Source organism: Eremomyces bilateralis (genome assembly GCF_010015585.1).
Source record: "Eremomyces bilateralis CBS 781.70 unplaced genomic scaffold P152scaffold_29, whole genome shotgun sequence".
Classification (NCBI taxonomy): Eukaryota; Fungi; Ascomycota; class Dothideomycetes; order Eremomycetales; family Eremomycetaceae; genus Eremomyces; species Eremomyces bilateralis.
In genome coordinates, this window is record NW_022985095.1 from 143118 (window position 1) to 167165 (window position 24048).

At 52.7% G+C, this 24048-nt stretch overlaps 12 protein-coding genes across 12 annotated transcripts; 6 read left to right on the forward strand and 6 right to left on the reverse strand.

Moving 5' to 3' along the window:
• Window positions 1-178: 178 nt before the first annotated feature.
• P152DRAFT_461999 (uncharacterized protein) lies at window positions 179-1789 on the reverse strand. Its single transcript, XM_033680248.1, has one exon. The coding sequence runs from the start codon at window positions 1388-1390 to the stop codon at window positions 482-484; it is 909 nt and encodes a 302-aa protein (XP_033530582.1). The 5' UTR covers window positions 1391-1789; the 3' UTR covers window positions 179-481.
• A 651-nt stretch (window positions 1790-2440) lies between these two features.
• Window positions 2441-4594, forward strand: P152DRAFT_517142 (argininosuccinate synthase). The gene is made up of 9 exons (XM_033682990.1): window positions 2441-2724; window positions 2781-2991; window positions 3042-3060; window positions 3186-3461; window positions 3517-3694; window positions 3742-3798; window positions 3858-4028; window positions 4083-4215; window positions 4282-4594. The coding sequence occupies exons 1-9, from the start codon at window positions 2605-2607 to the stop codon at window positions 4365-4367; spliced, it is 1251 nt and encodes a 416-aa protein (XP_033530583.1). The 5' UTR covers window positions 2441-2604; the 3' UTR covers window positions 4368-4594.
• A 234-nt stretch (window positions 4595-4828) lies between these two features.
• Window positions 4829-6432, forward strand: P152DRAFT_462002 (uncharacterized protein). The gene is made up of 3 exons (XM_033680249.1): window positions 4829-5087; window positions 5134-5353; window positions 5408-6432. The coding sequence occupies exons 1-3, from the start codon at window positions 5023-5025 to the stop codon at window positions 6044-6046; spliced, it is 924 nt and encodes a 307-aa protein (XP_033530584.1). The 5' UTR covers window positions 4829-5022; the 3' UTR covers window positions 6047-6432.
• On the reverse strand, window positions 6093-8003 carry P152DRAFT_485051 (sybindin-like family protein). The gene is made up of 3 exons (XM_033682034.1): window positions 7715-8003; window positions 6792-6919; window positions 6093-6727 (listed from the first exon to the last, which is right to left on the reverse strand). Exons 1-3 carry the CDS (start codon window positions 7742-7744, stop codon window positions 6403-6405), a joined length of 483 nt encoding a protein of 160 aa, XP_033530585.1. The 5' UTR covers window positions 7745-8003; the 3' UTR covers window positions 6093-6402.
• Window positions 7519-10112, forward strand: P152DRAFT_442857 (UBC-like protein). The gene is made up of 9 exons (XM_033677761.1): window positions 7519-7906; window positions 7959-7992; window positions 8049-8143; window positions 8202-8223; window positions 8286-8382; window positions 8443-8454; window positions 8508-8676; window positions 8727-9589; window positions 9644-10112. Exons 1-9 carry the CDS (start codon window positions 7874-7876, stop codon window positions 9648-9650), a joined length of 1332 nt encoding a protein of 443 aa, XP_033530586.1. The 5' UTR covers window positions 7519-7873; the 3' UTR covers window positions 9651-10112.
• A 262-nt stretch (window positions 10113-10374) lies between these two features.
• Window positions 10375-11996, forward strand: P152DRAFT_495356 (C-3 sterol dehydrogenase/C-4 decarboxylase-like protein; the record flags this gene model as incomplete). Its single annotated transcript, XM_033682237.1, has 2 exons — window positions 10375-10884; window positions 10917-11996. 2 exons carry the CDS (start codon window positions 10375-10377, stop codon window positions 11553-11555), a joined length of 1149 nt encoding a protein of 382 aa, XP_033530587.1. The 3' UTR covers window positions 11556-11996.
• Window positions 11997-12117: 121 nt separating this feature from the next.
• P152DRAFT_476891 (putative phosphoethanolamine N-methyltransferase) lies at window positions 12118-13499 on the reverse strand (the record flags this gene model as incomplete). Its single annotated transcript, XM_033681547.1, has 9 exons — window positions 12118-12154; window positions 12212-12335; window positions 12382-12571; window positions 12629-12731; window positions 12781-12921; window positions 12973-13036; window positions 13089-13242; window positions 13293-13421; window positions 13473-13499. 9 exons carry the CDS (start codon window positions 13497-13499, stop codon window positions 12118-12120), a joined length of 969 nt encoding a protein of 322 aa, XP_033530588.1.
• Window positions 13500-15927: 2428 nt separating this feature from the next.
• On the forward strand, window positions 15928-17715 carry P152DRAFT_462006 (GroES-like protein). Its single transcript, XM_033680250.1, has 7 exons — window positions 15928-16382; window positions 16431-16623; window positions 16668-16751; window positions 16814-16942; window positions 16989-17045; window positions 17092-17288; window positions 17337-17715. Exons 1-7 carry the CDS (start codon window positions 16261-16263, stop codon window positions 17596-17598), a joined length of 1044 nt encoding a protein of 347 aa, XP_033530589.1. The 5' UTR covers window positions 15928-16260; the 3' UTR covers window positions 17599-17715.
• On the reverse strand, window positions 17480-20042 carry P152DRAFT_178284 (uncharacterized protein). The gene is made up of 3 exons (XM_033674155.1): window positions 19845-20042; window positions 19517-19792; window positions 17480-19466 (listed from the first exon to the last, which is right to left on the reverse strand). The coding sequence occupies exons 1-3, from the start codon at window positions 19858-19860 to the stop codon at window positions 17725-17727; spliced, it is 2034 nt and encodes a 677-aa protein (XP_033530590.1). The 5' UTR covers window positions 19861-20042; the 3' UTR covers window positions 17480-17724.
• Window positions 20043-20174: 132 nt separating this feature from the next.
• On the forward strand, window positions 20175-21231 carry P152DRAFT_423906 (Yos1-like protein). Its single transcript, XM_033677216.1, has 4 exons — window positions 20175-20344; window positions 20394-20453; window positions 20509-20619; window positions 20707-21231. Exons 1-4 carry the CDS (start codon window positions 20314-20316, stop codon window positions 20760-20762), a joined length of 258 nt encoding a protein of 85 aa, XP_033530591.1. The 5' UTR covers window positions 20175-20313; the 3' UTR covers window positions 20763-21231.
• P152DRAFT_442875 (putative endonuclease LCL3) lies at window positions 21098-22042 on the reverse strand (the record flags this gene model as incomplete). The annotated part of the gene is made up of 2 exons (XM_033677762.1): window positions 21627-22042; window positions 21098-21562 (listed from the first exon to the last, which is right to left on the reverse strand). The coding sequence occupies exons 1-2, from the start codon at window positions 22017-22019 to the stop codon at window positions 21098-21100; spliced, it is 858 nt and encodes a 285-aa protein (XP_033530592.1). The 5' UTR covers window positions 22020-22042.
• A 102-nt stretch (window positions 22043-22144) lies between these two features.
• Window positions 22145-24044, reverse strand: P152DRAFT_442879 (uncharacterized protein). Its single transcript, XM_033677763.1, has 2 exons — window positions 23228-24044; window positions 22145-23167 (listed from the first exon to the last, which is right to left on the reverse strand). The coding sequence occupies exons 1-2, from the start codon at window positions 23665-23667 to the stop codon at window positions 22441-22443; spliced, it is 1167 nt and encodes a 388-aa protein (XP_033530593.1). The 5' UTR covers window positions 23668-24044; the 3' UTR covers window positions 22145-22440.
• Window positions 24045-24048: the final 4 nt, after the last annotated feature.

Genomic DNA, 24048 nt, shown 5'->3' on the forward strand with positions numbered 1-24048 from the left:
GCCTTAGTGCTCAGTAATCATACCCGGCTGCTTATGTGCGCACGCTGCATGCACACCTGACAATGCGTTCCTGGATCTGGTTAGCAATTCGCGGATGGCTGTCATTTAAACCGAGGATTGGAGGGATCGAAAGTCTGGCCAACTCTAGTCTCTACTTACCGACATCGGGGGGTTGGACTTTGGAGGGATGTGGCATGAATCGGAAATCCATCGCTTTCTATCCCACCCTGCGCACGGTAAAGTGTATTTAGTCCAAGTCATGGTTAACACTGGATGTGTAGTTGCAGAGTGTACACACAAATGGACTGGAACGAGGTCGGTGTCGGTGACGTCATTACCTTTGCCACAGTTCGGGCCGACTTTTACAACATCGGAGGGTCGGAACTTCATCACATCCACACGCCACACCAGTGCTACTGCACTTGTCAGAGCGAAGATTGATACGCACTACTAGTTTTGTTGAGTACGTAGTACATTCAAGCTATATATCCGGAATCTCCTCCGCGTGCCGCGACCCCGTCGCTGTGAACCCACCCCACCCTGTAAACTCCGTGGCGAACAACACCGCCGCCTTCTCGAAATATCGATCCTCGTCCCCCCACGTCGCCGCCGCTTCTTTCATCGCGCGGCAGCCTTTCACGAAATGAGGGTCGGTCCGGAACTCGCCCTGGAGCGCCCGAGGGACGACGACATTCGTCCAGCTCTGGTTCCCTAGGTCGAACCGCTTGATCCGATTCGTGTCGATGGCGGGACGGAGCTGCGCGATGAACACGGCCAGGATAAATAGCCACCATTCTTTCACCAGCGACAGTTGGAATTCCGGCGGGATCAGAGGTAGCAGGATGCGTACCGCGTGCGAGGTGGTAAGCGTATGTACCAAGAAGAAGTCATACCCGCGCCCTTTCTCCGCGTCCACGCTCCCGACGAGCAGCGCCGTGGCCAGTCGCTGCGACTCCTCGAACCGGGCGCTGACGTCTGGCGACCCTTCCGGCGACAGATCCCACGCGTTCCACCATTCCATCAGCTCGGGCTCCTTCTCACGGAAGAGCCGGGTGACGTTGTCGGCTCCGGGTTGGTCGAACAAGTCATCGAATCGGCGGTCCGAGCGCACCCGATCGAGGATCTCGAATAGGCTCGTGCTCGTCCACGGGGGTCGCCGGTCGGGTCGCGTCCATTGCGGGTCGTCTAGATATTTATGGATGTCCGAGTAGAAGCATGCGATCAGTGACAGCGCCTCGATGGCAACCTCGCGATTGTCGAACTCCATGGCATAGCCCAAGTGAATGAGCGGGTGGCCGAGGCCGGAGACGGCGGCGTGGATCAGCGGATTGGGCCCGGAGAACAGTATTTCCTGGACGAGGTGGCGCCAGTCGTAATGGTATTCGACCATGCGGTCTTCAAAGAAATCAATGAAAGCGCGTTGATATCTGGATGTCGTCAGTCGATCGGGCTTATTTACTAGACACGGATGGTGGAACGAACTCTCGTTTTCCCAGATACCTCCGCCAATCCTGCTTGGTGATCTCCCCTGGAGAATCTTCCCATGGCTCAAGATGCTCGGATTCGGACTCGTAGATCAGTTGTAATTGCTCGCGCGTGGCCCCAAATATATATGATGAGCACAGGAGCTATCAGACGATTAGTATTGGGCTGCAGTGCTGAACCACATGAGTGAATGCCGGCTGGGAGGACGTACGTGAGGGAGGTGATTGTGAAACCGAAGATTATTATATATGATCGAATAGTTCATATGATTAGCTCTCAGTAGATGTTTTAGTGTTCTTGGTGCCTTGTCCGTATTCGTCTCGATCTGATGGATCTCGACTGACGGCAGAACAATCGGGTGTGTGGTACTGGGGCGGAAGAAGTTGGATATGAAGGAAGGAAGGCCAAAATTGGTGTTGAACATGTTCCCCGTCATCTTGGATACTCGTCATGGAATGCCAAATGGTTGGTTTGGGACTCTTAGTTCTTGGGTTGATGTTGGAGTGGTTATGTATTGATGGTCCGGAGATGGAGTGATGATGTTATCCCGGTTGGGGCTGCTAGGATTTAATGTCGTTCCAGAACATCATCGCCAGTGAACCAAAAAATCATGGTCAAAGGTATCCGGCAACTGGCTGGCAGCGTTTTACTGTTAAGATATTGTTAAGGTCCTTGTATTGATTTTTCTTGAGTAAATCATTGATAAGACACTATCGGATACCTTCTGCTATTCAAACTAGCCTGTGTTCGTGGCCGTCAATTGATGCCTGGTAAACAACAACATTATATTAATAGAACATGAGCAAGAATCGAAGCGAAACAATAGTAGTATTAGCTACTTACTTACTCCGGTACTTGGTATTATTAGTGACCAAGTTGCAAGACCAATCCCTTCATCAGATCAGCCCTGTGACATGCCTGGCGAACCAGTGGTGTCTGGTGAGTGGTGAGTGGTGAGTGTTGTGTGTGAAGTCGGGAAAAGTTTGGATTCCCCACAAAAGTTTTGGAAGCAACTCAAAACATCTGACTCCCAACCATCCGTCAATTGCCATCTTCCCTCAATTCATCTTCTCTTCGTCTCAATTGATCCAAGTTCCGATCTCATAGATTCCCGTAACCATGCCGTCCAAAGGAAAAGTCTGCCTCGCCTACTCCGGTGGTTTGGATACCTCGACCATCTTGAAATGGCTGCTTCAGGAGGGCTACGAGGTGGTCTGCTTCCTCGCCAATGTCGGCCAGGTAAGGATCCATCGATAAGAATGTAGCGGCGATGCAATCGTTAACCGAAAATTCAGGAGGAAGACTGGGACCAGGTGCGTGAGAAGGCCAACAAGCTTGGTGCATCCAAGATGGTCATTACCGACCTGCGCCGCGAGTTCGTCGAGCAGTTGTGCTTCCGCGCCATCCAATGCAATGCCATCTACGAGAGCAGGTACTTGCTTGGCACCAGTCTTGCTCGTCCGGTCATTGCTCGCGCGCAGATGCAGGTTGCTAAGGAGGAAGGATGTGAGTAGCCCTTTTGTGAGATAAGGGAGCCTGGCTAATGTATAACTTAGGTCAATTTGTTAGCCATGGGTATGTGCTTGATTTTCTCGCCTCTCTGAGTTCTGGAGAGCTCAGTGCCCCTGAAGAATTCCATGGAGATGATTTTATTACTGCTTTATTGCTACCGGTGCGGAATATCTGCTGACCCTTAACAGCTGCACTGGCAAAGGCAACGACCAAGTCCGCTTCGAACTGGCTTTCCTCACTATTGATCCTAAGATCAAGATCATTGCTCCATGGAGGATGCCCGAGTTCTTCGAGCGCTTCCAGGGCCGCAATGACCTGCTGGACTATGCTGCTGAACAGGGCATTCCGGTCACGTCGACCAAGGCGAAGCCGTACAGCATGGACGACAACATCGCCCACTGCAGCTACGAGAGCGGACAGTTGGAAGATCCTTCCAAACCGCCCCCTACTGACATGTGGACCCGGTATGAGCCTTGACTTATTGATTTAGTCCTAGAATTGGGTACTAATAGGACATAGTACCGATGATCCCATGAAGGCTCCTGCTACTCCCCAGGATGTTACCATCATCTTCGAGAAAGGTCTTCCAGTTAAGGTCATTTCGGAGGGTAAGGAGGTGACCGATAGCTTGGAGCTCTTCATCTTCCTCAATGCCATTGGCAAGAAGCACGGCATTGGCAGGATCGACATCGTTGAGGTTTGTAATTCATGTTTACGGTGCAGGCAGCTGCTAACCTGATGAAGAACCGTTTCGTCGGAATCAAATCGAGAGGATGTTACGATTCGCCCGCCATGACCATTGTCAGTATTCCATACCATCGATCCTGTAGTGAAATCCGAAGTCTAACTCCTGGCTCTAGCTGCGAGATGCCCATCTTGATATCGAAGGTCTAGTCATGGACGGAAAGGTTCGGTCCCTGCGAGATCAGTTCGTGACCCACTCATGGTCTGAGATTCTGTATAACGGCATGTATTTCTCGCCCGAGCGCGAATTTGTCGAGAACTCTCTGCTCTTCGCCCAGAGGCGCGTGGTATGTACCTGATGAATTTACTGGTTTATAGGGAACGTTACTAATTGTCACCAGAACGGCGAGGTCCGACTCCGCTGCTACCGTGGCAACTGCTACATCACTGGCCGGTCCTCGGAAACCGAGAAGCTGTACTCCGAGGAGGAGTCTTCCATGGATAGCTTGGTGGACTTCAGCCCGGTTGATACGAGTATGTTGAGCCCTTCCCTTTGCCTTGATTCATTCGATTTGGTCGACATGCGCTGATATTCTATAGCCGGCTTCATCAACATCCAATCCATTCGTCTCAAGAAGTATGGAATGCAGAAGTTGGAGGAGGGAAGTGGCTTGGACAAAGCCTAGGTCGAAGGCGGAAGCACTAAGGCCAGTAGCTAGGGTTCGGAGCTTCTCAGGTTGAACTTGGCATTGATACATGCCATAATGAGGAGTTGCTATATGTCTGTGTTTGTGTCTCGATACAACAATTCGTGAGGATCGCAGTCAATGGGATGCCTTCACTGAACGCAATGTCGCACGGTTCGGGGTGTTCGATGGTTCAACGAAAATACATGATCATCGGATTATTAGAGGAATTGAATAGCGATAGGGAATTTGGTAACGATAACGTCAGCGCAAAATGCCCTGAAAAGCTTAAATAGTAGCTGTACTGCTGTACACGGGACCAAATTCATCAAAGATGCCCAGTCAATCTCACTGCAGATGCCTCCGTGGTCGCTCCCAGTGCGAAGTGATATTTGCCTGAGGCAGAAATAATAATCACGTGCTGGTGCCTGATGTTGACCTCACAGTAATAACAGAATGATGGAGCTTCAAGCTTGCCTCTCCTGTATACGAATCTCAGAGCGGCCTATTACGAATAAAAGCTTAACACTGCAAATACCTCTCAAAGAAGTGATAGAAGCAGATCACATATCCCATCATATCCGAAACCCTCTTTCTCGTGCACACATCGTAGCCAGCCTTCCAGAACCTCATCTTCCGAACATAACACATCAAGATGGGTCTCGAGGCGACGATGATAGTGGTGGATAATAGTGAACGGAGTAGAAACGGAGATTACTTGTAAGATGATTCGATGCCCTGGGCCATCGCATCGCTGACTATCTAGACCCTCTCGATTCGGTGCCCAAGAGGATGCCGTCAATCTCATCTTCTCCGCAAAGACCGGCGCCAACCCGGAGTCGTCCGTCGGCCTCCTCAGCATGGGAGGCGATAGCCCAGAGGTCCTCACCACTCTGACGACCGACATGGGTAAAGTGCTGGAAGGGATGCATCGGACCAAGATCCAGGGTGTCCCACGCCTCATCACGGCGATCAACGTCGCAGCGGTAACGACCCCGACCCGTGCAATCATGAGTTACTCGAGCTAACACCCATCCCAGCTCGCCCTTAAGCACCGCCAGAACAAATCCCAACGACAACGGATAATCGTCTTCAACTGCTCCATCATCGAGGAGGACGAGAAGAGCCTGGTTAAGCTGGCCAAGCGCATGAAGAAGTACGGCATCAGCGTCGACGTCATCGCGTTCGGCGAGATCTCCGAGGCGAACATGAAGAAGCTCGAGGCCTTCAACGAGAACGTCAAAGGCGGTGACGGCTCCCACCTCGCCATCATCCCGCCGGGCCCGAACCTACTCAGCGACTCCGTCGTCACGACGCCGATCCTGGCGGGCGACGGCGTGGTCACGGGCGCGGGCGGAGCGGGCGACGTAGGGGCGGAAGGGGAGCGTGAGAACTTTGAGTTCGGGGTGGACCCGTCGATGGATCCGGAGCTGGCGATGGCGCTACGGATGAGTTACGAGGAGGAGAAGGCGAGGCAGGAGCGGGAGAAGAAGGAGATGGAAGAGAAAGAGGGGAAGGAGAGTATGGAAGCGATACCGGAGGGGGACGAGAAGCAGCCGCTGCTGAATACCGAGGGGGAGCCGAGTGGGAGTAGCAGCGGGAAGGGGGAGGGGTCGAAGAAGCCGGAGGGGAAGGAGGAGAAGAAGGATGAGGATCCGGATAAGATGGATACCGCATAGGAGCGGGGACGATGGATGTCTGCGGGATAATACAATAGCATGGGCGGCGTCGCGGATACCGAGGGTTCAGCAATTGGGAATATCAAATGCTTTAGCGTTTTGGCACTTCTAGATGCGCTCGGATGTCGCTTTATACCAAACTGACTCGTCTATGGTTTCCTCACCCAGCTATGGCTTCTGGGGTTTGTTGCTACTCCAGCGCCGAGAAGTGAATTGTTCTCAAGGAACATAAACACAAAGTGCAAGCGGGGGTGATATTTCCGAATACCCACGTATTTCTGATGTTGGTGTTATTCGAACACCCAACCCTTCAAAGACACCACCATAGCGCCATCCTATATCTACCCCTATCCCCTTTATCTCGTAGCCTTTACAAACCCATCCAACCCCCGATCAAATTTCTCGCACCGAATCGGCATCTCCACTGTATAGAACGGGTTCTTCATGGCGAAATCGCAGTACAGCTCGTAGATCCGCCGCATGATGCCGTCGATGTTCGGCTGCTGCGGCTCCGTGAACAGCAGGAACTTGGTCCCTGTCACCGTCTGGAAGCACTGCAGCCGGAAGTTGGCGGACTCCATGACTTCGATGCCGCTGGGGCGGACGGGCATGGTGGGGATGTTGGAGGGGGGAGGCTGGGCCGGGGGAACGGGGCAGAGTTTTTGGGAGATGGCGTGGACACTGATAGCGGTGGTCAATTGGAGAACTCATTCTTGAGACGGGATATCAGATTGAGCGAGCTTACCCGTGGAAGGTGCCCGCGATTATGAGCAGCTCATTGGTATCTTGCTTGGACAGACCGGCGTGGAATTCGCGGTTATAGATCAGGCCGCCGGCTTTGCTGACGATGAGGAGCGTGAATACAACCCTTGGCTTGCGTCAATTACTTTTGGACAGTGCTGTAGGATAGGTACATTGGGAGACAAACATGATCAGGGCATCGGAATGCGAAGTTGCATTGCCGCCAACCGTGTAGCAGAAGATACGATTGTAATCTGCTCCAATGTTGGGGCTGTGCGCGGCTTCTTCTCTTCTTCCCTTGCTGGTTGTGTGCGTTTATCTATAGCAAGGTGGGTAGGTGCATGGCGTCTTTTTGAATTGAACGTCACGGTGTCATTCCAGAGCACGTATGCGTTTGTCCTGCGCTTTGGTCATTCAGATGGAGTGATAGGAGTGGATCAGTGAAGTGGCAGTTGATCAATGTGAAAGTTGTGGACGGGGCTACGCTTACAGGGGTCCCCGGCTAGGCGACACTACCCGCGACCAGGAGCATTGCCTGGTTTACTACGGTACCTACTACGTATTTGGTAATGATTAATGACTGGTTGTCTGCTGGCACTAACGGTTAACAGCGATTTATAACACAATAGTATGGCATTTCAAACCCAACTCAGCTAAGCTCTCGTACTTTATCCGGGCATCGACCCCTGGAGCCCTGAACCAACAGCCACCGTTGGCGGTTGAACCCCTCATCCGCTACATGTGCCAGGCTGCCTGCCAGCTTGACCTTTCTGCTGCAGTGCTGCTTGGTGTGGAATTGCGTATTTGGCACGACCGCTGGAAGTGAAGTGGGTGTACACAATACTACTGCAGAAACATCTCAGTGATCAGTTGGAGCCTAAAAGCCATCCTTCGTGTAAACGATCATAATATCAGAATCCCACTCACCAACTTCTCTCCCTCCCATTCTCGCCTCATGATCCGCAGTTTCCTCTCAATTGCTTCGACCGTTCTACGCTTCCCCGCTCCGACCTGCGCTTCCACTCCTACAGCTGGAATTCATTCGATTTCCCGCCAAACTGGAGGAGCTGTATAGCCTGAGCAGTCATGGCTGACCAGTCGATCTTGCGGATCACGAGAGTAAGGCTGGATGTATTTCCCTGCTCCTGGCCATCGCTGACTAGTGTTGAAGGAGCTACGTGATATCCAGAGGGGATCCGACTTGTGTACGCATCAGAATACGCTGGTTTCCATATCTCAACATTCGCTGAGTTCATGGTAGCAATCGCCGTTGCCTGCAAAGATAGCAACGTGCGACATATACGGGCTCTGATAATCGGTCCACCCGATACTCCGTATGAGTTTGGATTCTTCGAGGTATGGGAGAACCTTCTCGGATTGACTTCAGCTTAACGATTCTGACGCGACACTGTAGTTCTCAGTCAAATTTGGTAGAGGTATACTGGACTTCCATGAGACCCAAGTTTGCTGCGTCCAAGGCTCTGACGAAGTCTATCAGAGTATCCTACAAAGTCACCGGCCGTCAACTCGTTGACCACAAATGGTGGACGGACACGATTCAACCCGAACATCTATGCTGGAGGCAAAGTTTGCCTGTATGTTCACCATGGCTTGGCCGACTCGAATATGGAACAGGAGCGCTAACATATCTACAGGTCGATATTAGGGTATGGCTCTACTGTAACATGAGTCTTATATCAAACCTCACCGAAAATTCTAGGACATGGCGTGGCGAACGAGGGGAGGAATGGTCATCTGCGCAAGGCCTCGAATCGATCCTGATTTCCATTCAAAGCTTGATGTCTGGGAACCCTTATGAGAATGAGCCCGGCTTCGAAAACTCCAACACCGACTATGACAAGAAGAACCAGCAGGCGTATGTTGCGAAGGTCTGTATCCAGGCGCCCTCCTGAGAAATTGTCGTTGCTGAACATGGTAGATTCGACATGAAACTCTTCGTGTCTCCGTCATCGAACGACTTGAGGGCTATTTGGGGATCAACAAATACAATGGGTCATATGTCATGCCGTACACCCCGGATGTGGAGACGGACAACAGAGGGGATATGGGCTTTGAGGCGGCGTTCGAACCGTTCAAAGACAAAGTCAAGCGGCTATTCTTATGGTACTATGACTCGTATGTCAAGGCGATCGACGAGGAGTCCAAGAAGCACTCCGACGGGAGTCGGTTCGAGAAGATGCCGTTCGAAGGCACCGGCAATACCATGGAAGGCACTTTTCAGTACACCGACCTGATGACCCGGCTCACCGTGATCCGCATGCGACTCATGCAAGAAAGCGACGGCTGGGTGACGGAAGGGAAAATTGCGGCCTCGAAAGAGTCCAGCCTCGCCAACAACCTGCAGCGACAGTTTGAGCAGACCGTGGAGCTGTTCAAGAAGAACGACGCCATCGCCCTGGATCTCGAGCTGGTGGACAGCAACCCGTTCCTCTGGCAGCTGGTCCTCTTCGGCCGGCCCATGACCAACCTCGATGGCGGCATGTTCCGCGTCAAAATCTACATCTCCCCGCAATTCCCCAGCGAACTCCCGCGCGTGAAGGTCGAGACCCCCATCTTCCACCATCGCGTGTCGAAGGACGGCCAGCTGTGTTTCCTCGTGCAGAAGCCGGATGAGCTCTGCTCGTACGTCGAGGCTATCGTCGCCGCGATCGAAGACGAGAATCCCGCGTACGATCCCCGGACGCTCGTGAATCTGGAGGCATCCCGGCTATTCTGGGGGTCCGTGGAGGATAGAAAGGTGTACAGCCGCAAGCTTCGTCGGTCGGCGCAAGACAGCTCAGAGTGAGTGCGATATAATTGTCTATTTATATTCTGCAAACTAACTGCAACACCCAGATTCTGACCACTTTCAACCCACGTATTCCCTCATGTCCGTGATGAGCTCCCATCGCTCCACCATTTCCGGCGCACCCTGCTTCCTTCCAAGATTCCAAACATATCGCGCCACGCGACGATTAATTTCGCTTCCCATGTTGGTGTCAAATTACACTGTTTCTGTTTTAACGATGATGACGATGGCTTTCACGCATTCTCACGCTCAGCGAGGCGCTGGGGTTCACGGGATGATGGACCATGGACGAACATGAACGGTCGGTGGATCTCGGCATCTTTCATAGCCACGGACGGCGTTTTATGGATGGGTACTTAGCAAATCACATAGGATAAGTGGAATGCCTTATCGCATTTTCGAGGATTGCCAAGTGGCGAACATGGTGAACGTGTCTGTGTCTGTGTCCCTGTAAGAAGTTCTGATGGAGCCTTGTAGAGTGGGGGATCTAACAATTATCTAACTATTATGGTCCTGTAGTTAACTAGTTAGTGAGAGAGAGGATACTGCTACTGTAGTAGTAATTAGGAACAAGGATGGATGTGTGTGCTGATGTCAGACACGAGACATGGAATTTTGTCAAAGGTATTTAATAGCCATTTTCCATAAGGAGTAATAAAACTTCCAACCCCTGCAACGCCTTTCCTGCAGCTTTCGGATTCTAGATATCTTCCACAAACTCCTGAAGAATCCACCAACTCGTAACATTTTCAACTTCCTTCCATCTAAAAACTCTACGATGGCAGAGTCACAAGTAGCGGGCGGGTCAATTGGCCACGTCCTCGTTACCGGTGGCTGCGGCTTCCTAGGGCACCACATCGTCCGCCTCCTCCGCCTCCGCGACCCCGAGAGTCGCATCTCGGTGCTGGACCTGAACACGAACCGCAATATCCTCGCGGCCGAAGGGATCAAGTATTATAACGGTGACATCTCGTCGCGGGAGTCGATTGAGGGCGTGTTTGCGAAGCTCGAATATGGGAAAGTCGACGTCGTCATCCATACCATTTCCCCGCCTTTCCATCTAGGGAAGGAGTTGCAATGGTCGGTCAACGTCGAGGGGACGAAGAACCTGCTCGAGGTCGCGAAAGGGGCGGGCGTGAAGGCGTTCGTTTATACCAGCTCGGCTAGTGTGATCATGGATAATAGCATGGTCTTGGTGAATGCCGATGAGCGGTGGCCGATCATGGTTGACAACGATCAACCAGAGTATTACTCTACGACGAAGGTGATACAATTCCAGATGGAAACGGTCAGCTACCAAAGCTAACAACAAACCTATAGGCATACGCCGAACATGCCGTTCTCGAAGCGAATCGCAACCCCGAAGGCTTCCTCACCGCCGCGATCCGCCCCGCCGCAATCTTTGGCGAAGGCGATGTCCAGCTGATCCCGCCGATGATGCACGCCTCGCGAGCCGGGCAATCGAAGGTACAAATCGGCGACAACACGAACCTCTTCGACTACACCTACGTCGGCAACGTAGCCCACGCGCACCTCCTCGCCGCCTCGGCGCTGCTCCGCACGCGCGCGATGGCCACGGCGCCCCTGGACAACGAGAAAGTCGACGGGGAGGCCTTCTTCATCACGAACGACCAGCCGGTCTACTTCTGGGACTTCCCGCGCATGCTGTGGAAGGAGACCGGGGACGTGCGGACGGCGAAGGAGATCTGGGTGCTTTCTTATAGCATGGCGTGGTTCATCGGGCTACTGATGGAGACGGTCATGTGGATCCTCGGGAAGACGCCGAAGTTGACGCGGCAGCAGGTGTTGAAGAGCACGATGACGCGGTTCTTCAATATCGACAAGGCGAAGCGGAGGCTGAAGTACCGGCCGGTCGTGAGCCTGGACGACGGCATTCGGCGGGCGGCGAAGTGGTGGTTGGAGCAGGAGGCTCTGGAGCAGCAGAAAAAGTCGCAATAGGTGTATGTGGTATATTGTCGCGATTGGTTGCTCTTGAGCACGTTGGCATTCTCGAATCGCTGAGAAATTCTCTGCCGTCCGCTATGTAATCCTCATTTCCCACCTGATCTACTGTCAACAACCAGCACCATGGACAAATCCTATTAGTTGGATCCTGTTCCTCCCATACCCCCATTGATCGTGACGTTTGCACACCACACTGGTATAGAACGCGATAGCCCCCCTGCGCCGCCTCCAAGCTTTTTACTACCATCCTAATAGGTATGGAATAGTTCTTCTTTGGCTTTGCAATAGATGAAAGTGGTTCTCGCCATCTTCGCGGTCAAACCATCTCACATTGCCCACCATTCACCACCTAGTTCTGTGAATAACCAGTTAATTGCGGGAAACATGAAGCTGTAGTGAAGTGTTGCAATTAATCTGTTGTTCTATCACCTGGACTTGAGACAGCAACCAGCACGTTATCAGCACGTGACAGTGCCAAGACTACGAGACAGTCATGACAATGCAAACGTCTAAACTACTATGTAATTAAAGGGGATCTCCTACAAGGCTGTTGCTATCATGCCTCTAGTGGTTTCCGTCCGGAAAGAAAAGCACTAAATTAGTGATTTGCAAGTTAGTAAGTAGTTAAATAATCGAATGGGTTAACATACGCTTTCGTATAGGCGTGAAACTTGTTACTCAACGATTCACTGCGCACTTGTGCTATAAGCACCTGAACTTCCTCCTGCTTCCAACCATTTCGGGTGAAGAGCGCCATGCTGTAGTTCTCTATGCCTGTGTAGGTCAGTGTCTGCAGTACAGCTTAATGCCAAAGACTTACCTGTCAAGTAATGGACTTGGTAATACATTCCAATCCCTTTCAACTTTTTGTCTTTCGGCCAAGTACCGATCGGTATTAGCTTCTCGGTTTCCTGGATCTCCTCATAGCCAGCTTCGTTGAGCCAGCCCCGCATGTTGAGCATCGGGTCAAAATCAATGCCAATCTTTTCAGCAATTTCGTGGAAGGTTCTCTACACGAAGGAATTAGGATCATGGCATGGCACGTAGTCGATGGCAACATTACTGACCTCGAATTTAATGCTGCTGGTATCTTCCGAGAGGGAACCGTCGTCGCAGTGGAAGCGTGTTCGGATCTCTGATATTTCTATCCGCCCTCCTGGTTTTAGGTGTCTAAGTATTCTATTAGCTCTGCTTATGTGTAAGTGGTTCCTTTCCATACTTTTGTGCTTCTTTTAAGAATGTCACCCAATCCCTTATGCTCCCGCCCAGTGTGCGCACATGAATGAAGTCGAAGCTATTTTGTTCGAATGTCCAAGGTTGTGTTAGGTCATCGATCTCAAACTTCACATTCGGAGGTGCCCTGTGCCATTTATTAGCCCTGAATCTTCTTAGATGATGGTCCTTTTCGTACCATTGAGGCTGGATGGGACTCAAGTCGACCCCGATCACCTCAGCGGAGGGATAAATGTCTCCGGCTGGAAAGCAGTTAGTGCCCGTCTTTGTAGTCGAATATCAAACTCAACAGACCATCAATCGCCCAGATTCCTGTCCCCGTCCCTACATCGAGGATCCTCTGTGGATCTTCCAGCTTTGTCGCAGTTATCTCTCCTGCTAGTGTTAAGCGGAATATGTGATGTTGAAGGTCGAGCCGGTCCTGTTCACTCTCATCATTTGGGAGAAGCTATCTCTCGCTCAGTGATCTGGAGTTGAATACACCATCGTGTTACGCACATATTGCCCCGCGCGATAGGAGTGATAAGAGTGGCCATTCTCGAAGACATAGTCGAAAATTGAGGATGACACTGAGGTCGTATCGGACACGACGCTCTCATAATCTGAAGCCGAGCTTCTTGGATTTGACTGGAACTGTGTAAGCGTCGAAATCATACACTACGATGCTATCGCACTTACATCAACCTCGATCGTATGATGCTCCATCACGGTTATATAATCTTATGAAGCGCAAGAGCACCTTCACCTTCGAGTTGAGGAAGGAAAGTGGGGAAGGGAATGAAAACTGGAATTGAAAAGCGTTCTGTCGCCCGGTACTTAGGCTTACAAGGGGGCAACAGCACTCCCCTAGTCCCCTTTGCCTACGGCACTAAATATTGGCCATGTATTAAAGTGGAATCTTATCGTGTTAAAACTTGAGAGGACTGAGGAGGAACGGGGGAGGGATCAGCCCGTTTGTGGGGACTGGGGAAATACTCGATCCACTACTACTACTAGGTACTTAATTGGTTCAATCCACCCACGCACGGTAAGTCCGGAATCCTGCCCTCTACTCGTGCTAGGCAGCCTAGGCTTCCCCCCTCTCCAGGGTGGGTGCGCCACTGATCAACGCAAACCACCGATCAACGCAAACCACCGATCAACGCAAACCACAGATCAACGCAAAATTGAGTACATCAAGCAACAAAACAATCGATTTCTTCTACGACGGTTGAGTATCTATAAAATAAGGGAGATTTTCTTGATCTCTAGTAGCTGGAGCAGCTGTTTCACCATTTATTTCTCCCCCGCGAGCCTCCTCTGTGAGCTCACGTTGCCTTTTCTTCTTATCGCGTGCCCGGCGTCGCTCACGCTTCTCCCACTCCTCCCTCATTTCCGTAGCCTTCCGCTCTTCAATCCGGCGATTTGCATCCTTAACATAAAGAGGACCTCCTGCATTAACACGTCGACGAGTTGTTTTTCGTTTGCGATTGTGGCTGGCATCTAAATAGCGATCCAAATCGCTGCCTTGTTGCGCGCCGAGCTCCGCTTGCAGTAAACTGCTATTGAAAACCTTGTTTATCTTTTTATTGAGCGACGGCGAGACTTTGTCAAGGACATCCTCTATATCCGTAAGGTTTTTCTTCACCTTCTCAATACAGTGTCGGAGTTTTTGCACATTCTTTGGCGAGGAAAGTTGGGAGGAAGACAGAGGGGGTCTTTTCACGTTCGGGTTCGCCGTCCAAAAACTCAAGCACAGGGCCATCATCTGCACATAACTTTTCCAACTCTTTAATAACAAGCTCAGGCTTAATTGGCCATACTCCTCGTCTTGTCCAGCCGGCGCGGAGAACTCGTGGGGTGAAGGCTTTCTCCCTTATTGCAGGTAGAGCTGAAAGGAACTGCCGATGGTTGAAGCTCTCATCACCCAGGCGTGCAGCCTCATTGACAGCCTTTGCATGCCAGTGCTTGTACTACTGAAAAGGAATCCCATCCAGAGGTTGTAAATGGTGTGTCATGTGGGGTGGAAGGAAGTAAGGAATAATTCGGCGGTCCTCGCAGAATTTGAGGAAGTCGTATGTCAGGTGTGAACCATGGTTGTCAAGTAGGAGGAGCCGGTATTCAGAAGATATAGCTGGGCGTGTCTCTATATCAAAATGATGAATCCAATCATATCCTCCTTCATCAGTGATATACCCATTAGGTGTAAGGGTGATCATCCAGTTGTCTGGAAGCCCACAATCCTTATACCAATCCTCCAGATGGTATGAGCCTGCCAGAACAAGAAAGGGGTTGGTTGGTTTGCCTTCAGCAGAGATGCATTCAATGACAGTGACCAATTTCCGTGTCATAGCACTTCCGATGTTTGCATTTGCTTCAGGAAAAGCAGCTATAACCTTCTCAACCTTTCCCTGGCCAATCTGGAAGCCTGTCTCATCCATGTTGTAGATGTTGCATGGGCGGATGTGATGGCTTTTGATGACAATCTCTCAGCGATCATAAAAAGTCTGCACTATCCCAATATCTTCAGCCTGTATACGCTTAGGATCCATGGGACGCTGTTTAATGCGCTTATATTCAGGTGGAAGGCGCTTAAGGAAGCGGTACGTCCACATTTTTGAGACTGTTGGAGGTGGGGTTTCTGGATTTGCGTGGTTTCGATAGAGGATGGCATTGGCGCAATTTGTCACCATTTCAGCGGTCGGCGGGCGGCCAGCTTCGTCAAGCTGTTTGATCCAGTGTTTAACTGCATCCTCCTGTGCTTTATCAAGTATTCGGTTGGCAGGCTTTGGAGCTTTCTTCGATGGCTTCCCATTGATGCGTGATCGAAGGGCGTAGTAAGGAACGTGATACTCGTTGTGCAACGACGTGATATTTTTATTTTCACCGCGTCAGTACTTGGTGACAGCTGCAAGGATTCGACTCTCCTGATCATCGTCCTCAGGAGGCATGTTGGTCTTGAGATAATTAACTATTTGAGTTGAGTCTACAAATTTTGCGTTGTTGTGTGGTTTGCGTTGATCCGTGACGTACGCACCCACCCTGGAGGGGGGGAAGCACCCACCCTGGAGGGGGGAAGCCTGGCACGAGTAATTGTTCCATTTAATTACCTAACCCAAATTCCCAATACATACCTATCCATCCCACGCCCCAGGCTCAACGAGGCCGAGAACTCAGCAGTAGGTGTGCTTCGAAGCTTAGCAGTCAGCGCTGACGACGTCTGCCGCTGTTGGGTTAGGGACCAAGCGGTCGCCTGGTTGGTCCAATTGCACCTCGGGACTCGCGACTAGTCGGGCTTTCGCCCTGTCGATCGATGCGAATTCCCGAGCTGGGATCCTCCCAATACGAACGTATTCAGATACGGTGGAGTTGAGGTCAAATATAAATAATAAAGGTGAGTATCGAAGCGGGATCGCACCGTTCCCATTCAACACATTGTATTCTTTTGGGATCCAGATCAACCTTCTTATCCATTACTCTACCGGAGATGAAAGGTATCACCCTTGAAAAGCCCGGAGCTCCGTGGGTGTTGGTGGACGACCTACCCGTGCCCGAGCCAGGAGATTCCCAGATCCTCGTCAAGTCGATCGTGACCGCGATCAATCCTATGTATGTTGCCATGAAACTTGAAATGAACCGTAGCTGATGGACATCCAGCGATGGAGTGCAAGCCGCCACCGGACTCCTAGTGGAGGGCTGGCCCTTTACCCCAGGATGCGATGCCGGTGGCATCGTGGTCAAGGCGGGGAAGAATGCCGTGTCGGCCTTGGGGTCGCCATTCAAGGAGGGCGACCGCATTTGCGGGGCGACCAGGCTCGGCACGAAAGGCCATTCGCCTTTCCAGGAATATGTCAGTGCCGATATGATGATATATGGCTAGGCTGACGGAAACAGTTCCTGATGGACGCGCAAGTCACCATTCCGGTTCCAAGCAACCTCTCTTACGAGCATGCCGCGTGCGTTGGGGTGGCCGTTGAAGTATAGAGACTGGCCTGTACCAGGCTTCTCCCCAACGTTGACAGGGACTGACGATTGATCAGACGGCTGGCCTTGGAGTGTTCTCCGGACTTCATGTCCCCATTTTCGACCCCAAGAACCTCCCGGCTCCGAACGGCGAGTGGGCGTTGGTGCTCGGTGGCGCCAGTAGCGTCGGCAAGATGGCCCTTCAGGTATGAGGTTCCTTCTCATCGTCGAGCAAACGCTTACATGACCAAGCTCCTCAAAAAGGCCGGGTACAAGGTCATTGTAACCTGTTCGTCCGGATCTGCAGAGGTAATATCTCATCAACGAAAGAAGGATGCCGCTAATGCTGGTGAAGCTCTTGAAATCTCTCGGCGCCGAAGCCACAGTCGACTACAAGAAACCAAAGAGCGAGGTCATCTCCGAGATCCTCTCCATCACTGGAAATTCAGTCGCCCGGGTCTTCGATGCGGTCTCGCAACACGTCCAATTCGCCGCTGACCTCCTGAAGGGGGTGGAGAAATCGCCGAGATACTTCACCTCCACCAACGGCCGGTAAGACCCCCCCTTCGCTTCATCTCACGCATGCTGATCATCGGGAAGGGACCCGATACCGGACGACGCCCCGTACGAGGGAGGCCCGATTCTCCTAGGTCCCGTTGGTCGCCCGGAAGGGACGGAAACCAACGGGAGGATCGAGGCGTTCATTCCGTTGGTCTATAAGCTGCTGGAGGCGGGCGAGCTGATTCCGAGCGAGTACATCGTGGGTGGAACGGGATTTGAAAGCATTGTAGATGCGTACCAACTGCAGTCATCGGGAAAGGGCGGGAACAAGAAAGTGATCGTGAAGCTGCAAGATCCGTAGATATGGGGATAGCAACGCCAGATATAATGGAACTGTCACTGTCAGAGCTCACGATTCAATTAACGGCCAATACTTAAATGAGACTATCTAGTTATCAACAACGGAGTTATCACCAACGGAGTTATCTTAGGCCGGTATGGAGTGCCTCACGCGTTCCAGGATTTGAAGCTTCGGCTCCATCTTGACCTCAACCCAATATCCTCGAGTGAGATGGACTCGGCTCCATGCTTCAACGGCGCTGTAAAGTTCATCCCACTGCTTCTCGCTCATGGCGCCACTCCAGACCTTGGGCGCGATCTCCGTCACATAGGTCTTCCATTGCCCCACAGTGTCCAACCTGGGGGCGTTTCCGCTGCCTTTGCTCACAATATCCTGCAGCACTTCTTCTGCTGCTTCGATTACCCCAGCGCCTTCTTGGCCTTCCTTGACCCGCTGTTGCGAGGTAAACGGCATCTTCCCGGAGCCGTTTTCACCGGGTCTAAGGATGCTTAATCCCGCGTAAGAGTAAACGGTATCAAGGGTATTCCAAGCTCCGATCAATTGCTCCGGCCGTTCCACGATCGCAAAGTCGAACTGCGACCAGAATTCCGGATCGAGCGTTTGCGTTGCATTATCCGTTTTGTCGATTTCGAGCGTGACGACGGCCGGGTTGGTGTCGGCGCCGCGACGGAGCACGATGGCCCCGGACGTCAGGAAGCGGGTTATGCCGGTTTGCAGCGCCAGATTGCTGGCCCAGATGTTGATGGGAACGGGACGAAGCGGCTTCGCTGGGTCGTGAGGTGGCAGAGTAGAGGCATAGGTCGGGTCGGTGAGAAGGTGATGGCGGAGGGTGACTAAGGCGGTACCTCCGGGATAGTTCATGGTTGAAAGGAAAAGGGTAGCTCCGGATACGATCGCTGTGAGAGAGACAGATAACAAAAGTATCCACCATTGGAGAGTAGCTGAGAAGGTGCGCCGAGGGACTTTGCTGGAAGTAGGTCTAGTGTTTGATGTCGACTTTTTCGGCTCGGTGAGTCGAGCTGCCCCAATCGCAGCAATCCCCGTGAGGATGGGAGAAACATATACGATGAACCGCCATTCTTTATGGCCGACGAAGCTCATGCCTGCGATAAAGAGCAGGCATGGCCATGCCATCGATCTGGCGCGGGGAGACAGTAAAAGTGCAGTGGGAATGCAGATGATGTAAGTCAATGGGTTCAGGAGAAGCCCTGGGACAGCGGACGACAAATAGAAATGCCATGGAGCGATACCCCAGTCCGATGCATTTCCATTAATAACATTGAACTTCAAAGCAGCCAATTCCGGCCACAGCGCAGCATCTTGGAGCTTACCAAAGTTTTCACGTGCGATCCGAGGGAATCCTTGGGAGATGTCATGGTATGCCGGGAACCACAACATTGTGTCTAGCGGAAGACAGTATACAAGGCCATAGCACAGCCCGACGAAGATGGGACTGATGGCCACATTGTACGCCGTGGATAAAAGCTGCGAGGTGGATCTGTTCGCAGCCGGCGTGCGCTTCCAGGTCCATAGCACACTCGACAGGCTCATCGGAATCAGAAGTAGCGCAATCTCCGAGCGAACGACCGTGGCCACCAATGCCAAGTAGTAGAGGCAGCTTTGGTATTTCTTCTGCGCCGTCGTTGGCTCCGCTGCCGATATCGCCTGAACGAAGAGGCTCGACGCATATGTCGTGAGCCCAAAAGCGAACATATTCGGCACCGTCCGCGAGGCGTAGTAGTTCACGCGGAACTGGGACGCCTGGAATAACGCGAACCAGGTGCCGGCCGCCGTTCCGAACGCCGTGTCCATGGTTTCCAACAAATGAAGCAGAGAGAGCGAATTGACCAGGCCCAAGATCCCTCGGACTAGGGGGCATCAGCATCGCGATCCGTAGGCGGACACTCAGCAGACGTACCTGCGACTTGCTTTAACAGTGGCGTTCTTACAAAACCGAGAGGAAGAAAGGATGCGACTGAGAGGATAATCGGGCCAATGAATGAACGAGGCACGGCGCCCGGGAACGAAACATGATCAAAGGACTCGGCAATGGCGGTCACGTTCCCCAGCGGCATGCCATAGCTGGTGATATCATGGACGGCTTGGATACCGAACGACTCTTCCACCTTCGTAAATGAAGAAAAGTACAAGTGAACGAAGATAGAAGTAGGTATCAAAAGGCTGACCAGAACATCTTGAGTGTCTGTTAGCATCGAATGGCGAACTCGATGGCAGGAGTAACATACCAAGAGGGAGAGCCATGGTTGCCAAGAAGCACGCGTATTGACGAAGGTAAGGCGGTGAATAATTACAATATTGTTCTTTTCATGCTGGTCCTCATCAGGGGAGCAAGTTCAACCGCGCTCGAAGTGACGGGTTGAAATTAGCTTGTCATGTTTTGTACGCGTCGCTCAGATTGTAAGCTTGGTTGAGTTGAGAGGGTTCTCAGGAGTTATCACTGAACAGGAAGCTCATATCGCTAACTAGGGCCTGGGCAAGGTCACAAGGCAACGAGGCATCCAATATCGAACGTGTCCATGCCCATCCGTCCCAAGGCCGCCAATGTTCACACTTCATCAATGGTCAAACGCTCAAAGCTGATGGTGAGCGAGCTTCAGATCCAGTTGGTCTTCCAGAGAACAGTTTTCCTGTCCAGATCTCTCTTCTGTTGACTCTAATCCCTCGAAAACCTTGCTCCCTTCCACGCCGAACACCATGTTTTTCGGATTCGGAAACATCATATACAGTATGACAACCCGAGTGTCTATGTTGCCCTCAATTCTAACATCTTTCAGTCTGTGTGCTCGTCACAAATGCAGTCACGATACTAAGCGAAGACCGGTTCCTCGCCAGAGGTAGCCTCGATCCATCTGCCACCTGATACCTCTGAGCTAACGTGTGCCTCTGCAGTGGGATGGAGCGGCGCACCGATCGACGCGGGATTTGGAGGGCAGGCGGACACCTCGAGCGTCACGGCGAAGATGCTGAGCCTGATGACGAGCATTAGGATGGTGGTCCGAGGTACGTGGGAGCGTGTTGGGCCGTCCGCGATTCTATCAATTTGCTTTTGGAGTGTGGATGTGACATGGCTAACCGGACTCCGCGCAGTTCCCCTCATCGCGCTTAACATCTTCATAATCATATACGAGCTCATCCTCGGGTGAGGGGGGGTTATTTATATCAAGTTCGAGGGTACATTATTCGAAGCGTCCGACGTGTTATGAGCCAGCAGTCGACCGCGCCGGTCGTGCTTTCAGGGACGCCTGTTCCGAGCTCCGACTAAGGGACGCCGAGCCTCGACATAGCGCCAGAAGTACGGCCTCTATGAGAAACGCACAACGGCAGGGAGGGGGCAAGCTTCGTTCACGGTGTTCAAGTGCCTGGGATATGTCCGAGAATGGGATGAGAGTACTGGAGGAGTATGGCCGGATCGGGGTGGGAGTGACGAGACACATAGGAGCAAACGAGGCGTCGGACGACGATGCAGGAGATCAATCGATTACTTCACCTGCTGTTTATGTTCATCTTTGCGTATCTGCCCCGCGGCTGGGCTCGTCCTCTTCTTAAATTCCATCGGCGTTTCCCGCTTCTCCGCCCGTCCAACCATCTTCTTCCAAACTGACGGCTCCTTCCACAAGCCGATGCCTCGCGCCTTTGCGGTGGCCTCCGCCCCCCGATACTTCCCCTCCTCCCCCCCAAACTCCGCCCCATACTTCCCCTCATACACCGTCGCCAGCCCGCGCCGCAGCATCTCTAGCCCCACGTCTTTCCGCCGAAACCACCGCCGCACATACACCGTGCCGACGAGCCGCTCGTACTGATCGCGGCGGTAGACGTGCGCCCGCACGCGGCGGTGGAGGAGGTAGGACGCGAGCCAGCGGCGCGCTTCGTCGCCGAAGGGCTGGGCGGTGCGGCCGAAGTGGGCGCATTCAGGGGCGTCGACGCCGGCGAGACGGATGTGGATCTGGGGGGCGGTTAGCTACCGAGATGTAATGTCGGCTGTCGCTGCTTGGTAGAGTTTAACGTACCGTCTTCGAACTGAGTTCCCGGCTCTTGGTCGGGACTATCCTCCCCGGAAGCCATCCCCAGCCCGCCAGCCGCCCGCCCGGCGTGTGAAAGATGCGCACGTTGTCGCCATCGCCGACGCTGGTGACCTTGCCGAATACGCTCCGCTTGCGGAATTGGTCAGGCGGGAAGTAGCCCGCGTTCGGGATGCGGCGGAGATAGCGTCGGTAGAGGCCTATGAGGGAGAGGGTGGTGGTCGTAAAGAGGACGCCGAAGAGGAGGGTCTTAGGGTCGGTGTAATGGGTCCAATCGGTGGGATGGAGGGGAGGAGGGGAGGAGTCAGTGTTTGGGGGGTTCACTGCAGTAGAGAGATTGTTTTTCTTTTCTTCATCATTCTCGGAGCGGAACCATCGCATGGCTGTATGGCCGTTCTACAATCTACAGGTAGATTGTGGGGGAGTTGAGATGATGTGCAGCCCTTGGAAACTGTTAGGGATTCGGGGTGGAGCTGGAGCTCTGACCAGGCACAAGCCAACAACGACCATTGGTATATGAATTATGATGCTCAGGTTACTGTCTCGGATTACAGATTCAGACTGAGAATAGGACGACATGCGTTATATCACAGGCTTCGACATGATAAAACCGTTAGTGATGGAGAAACCTGGGGAAACCCAGCTCCTGCTACCCCCATGAACGACCAGTCGGGCATCTGAATGTCGTCACCTCCAAAATGCGAGGTAGAGAAAATGATCCTGACACGAAGTCGATTCTCTATCAATGAGGATCGGACAGACCAATCCAAGGTGTCTAGCTCTTATACATCATTCATACATGCTACTTCGACCCCAAAGGCTTATCTTCATCGCCCTCACTCGCATCCCCTAGATCAAACACGTCCCCGATTTCCGTCGCATCTTCCACACCGTCTCGAGGGATTGGATCATCCGCATCAAGGAAACCCTCCTCATTATAATCATCCCGATATTGCTCATGCAATGAGATATCATCGATATCCTCCCTGATCACCTCCGCCGCGTACCCCGCCTCCGGATCATCTTCGTACTCCCTCGCCAGCTCCTCCTCCGACTCCCGCGCGATCCTCGTCCGCTCCTCGCCCTCCAACTGCTGCGCGCGCTTCTTCGTCTGCCGGTAGATAAACCACCCGGTGAAGGCCCCCGCGAGGATCCCGATCAAGATACTTAGATAGCTCACCGCGCGGGTCTTCGCGTCCATCTTCTCCCCATTATCACCAATCTCGCGCAGCTTCGCGCCCACAAAGACGGCGAGCATCAGCCGCGGCGAGGCGATGGCGGTGGCGCCCATCATGCCGGCCCAGTGGACGGTGGGGATGGTGGCGATGGCGCCGTTGGCGAGGGAGTAGGGGAGGGGGCAGAGGCGGATCATGACGAGGAGCTTGAGGCCGTCGTGCTTGAGGGTGAGGGCGAGGGCGGCGAAGCGGGGGTCGGCGGCGAGCTTTTTGGAGAGGTTGCGGAGGAAGGCGCGGGAGACGATGAAGGACATGGTGGAGCCGAGGATGGTGGACGTGGCGGCGATGAACCAGCTGTTGGTAAAGACGTTAGAACCCGGGGATGTTGGGCGGCAGAGAGGATTGTCGACATACCCGTTAGGAAACCCAAAAACAAATCCCGCAATGGCTAAGAACGTGGAATACCCGATCAACGGAGGGACAGAGACGATAAACATCAGCACCCATAATATCAGCCAGCCGGCTGGCAGATCTCCCCATTTCTTCGCCCACGGCGCCAACCAGACGAAGATTCTCTCATTGTATATCAACAACAGTACGGTCAACACCACGGTGACGATCCCCAATATTATCACCAGTATCTTCTGTATGAACGACAACCGGTCAAACGTCCGCAACGCTCGGAGCTGGAGCTGGTTGTACTGTCGCAGGAATCGCTTCTGGAAGGATTCCGGCGGGCGGGAGTAGGAGCGCGAGTCCCGCCGTTCGAGGAAGGGTGAGGTCACGCCGCTGATGCGCTCCCAGACCGGCGATGTCGAGCGTTCCCGACTATACAATCTGACCGGACCGGGCATGGCGAGGCGCGGGCGAGGGAGACGGTATGTCGCGGATGTGGAGGGGTTGGTTACGCGACCATGGATTCTGGATCATATGGAAAGATAAAGGAAGGGGATGGCAAGATCTCGGTGTGTAAATGCGGAATGAAACCCAAAACTATAGGAGGCGGTTGGGACGAGAAGGAGAAGATGTCATGATACAATCGGTTGGGCGTTGAAAGTTGAAAGTCCGTATCGTCAGCGTCAGCAATTGCGGCGGAGGATATGGGGGCCAGGAAACGGCTGAGAGCCTGAGACGCCGTGTTTTAGCGGTTTTAGCGTCCAGATGAATCCAGAGTATTATCATTTATCAAATATCAAATATCTACTTTTCAAGTCGGATGGACTGATGGAGACTTC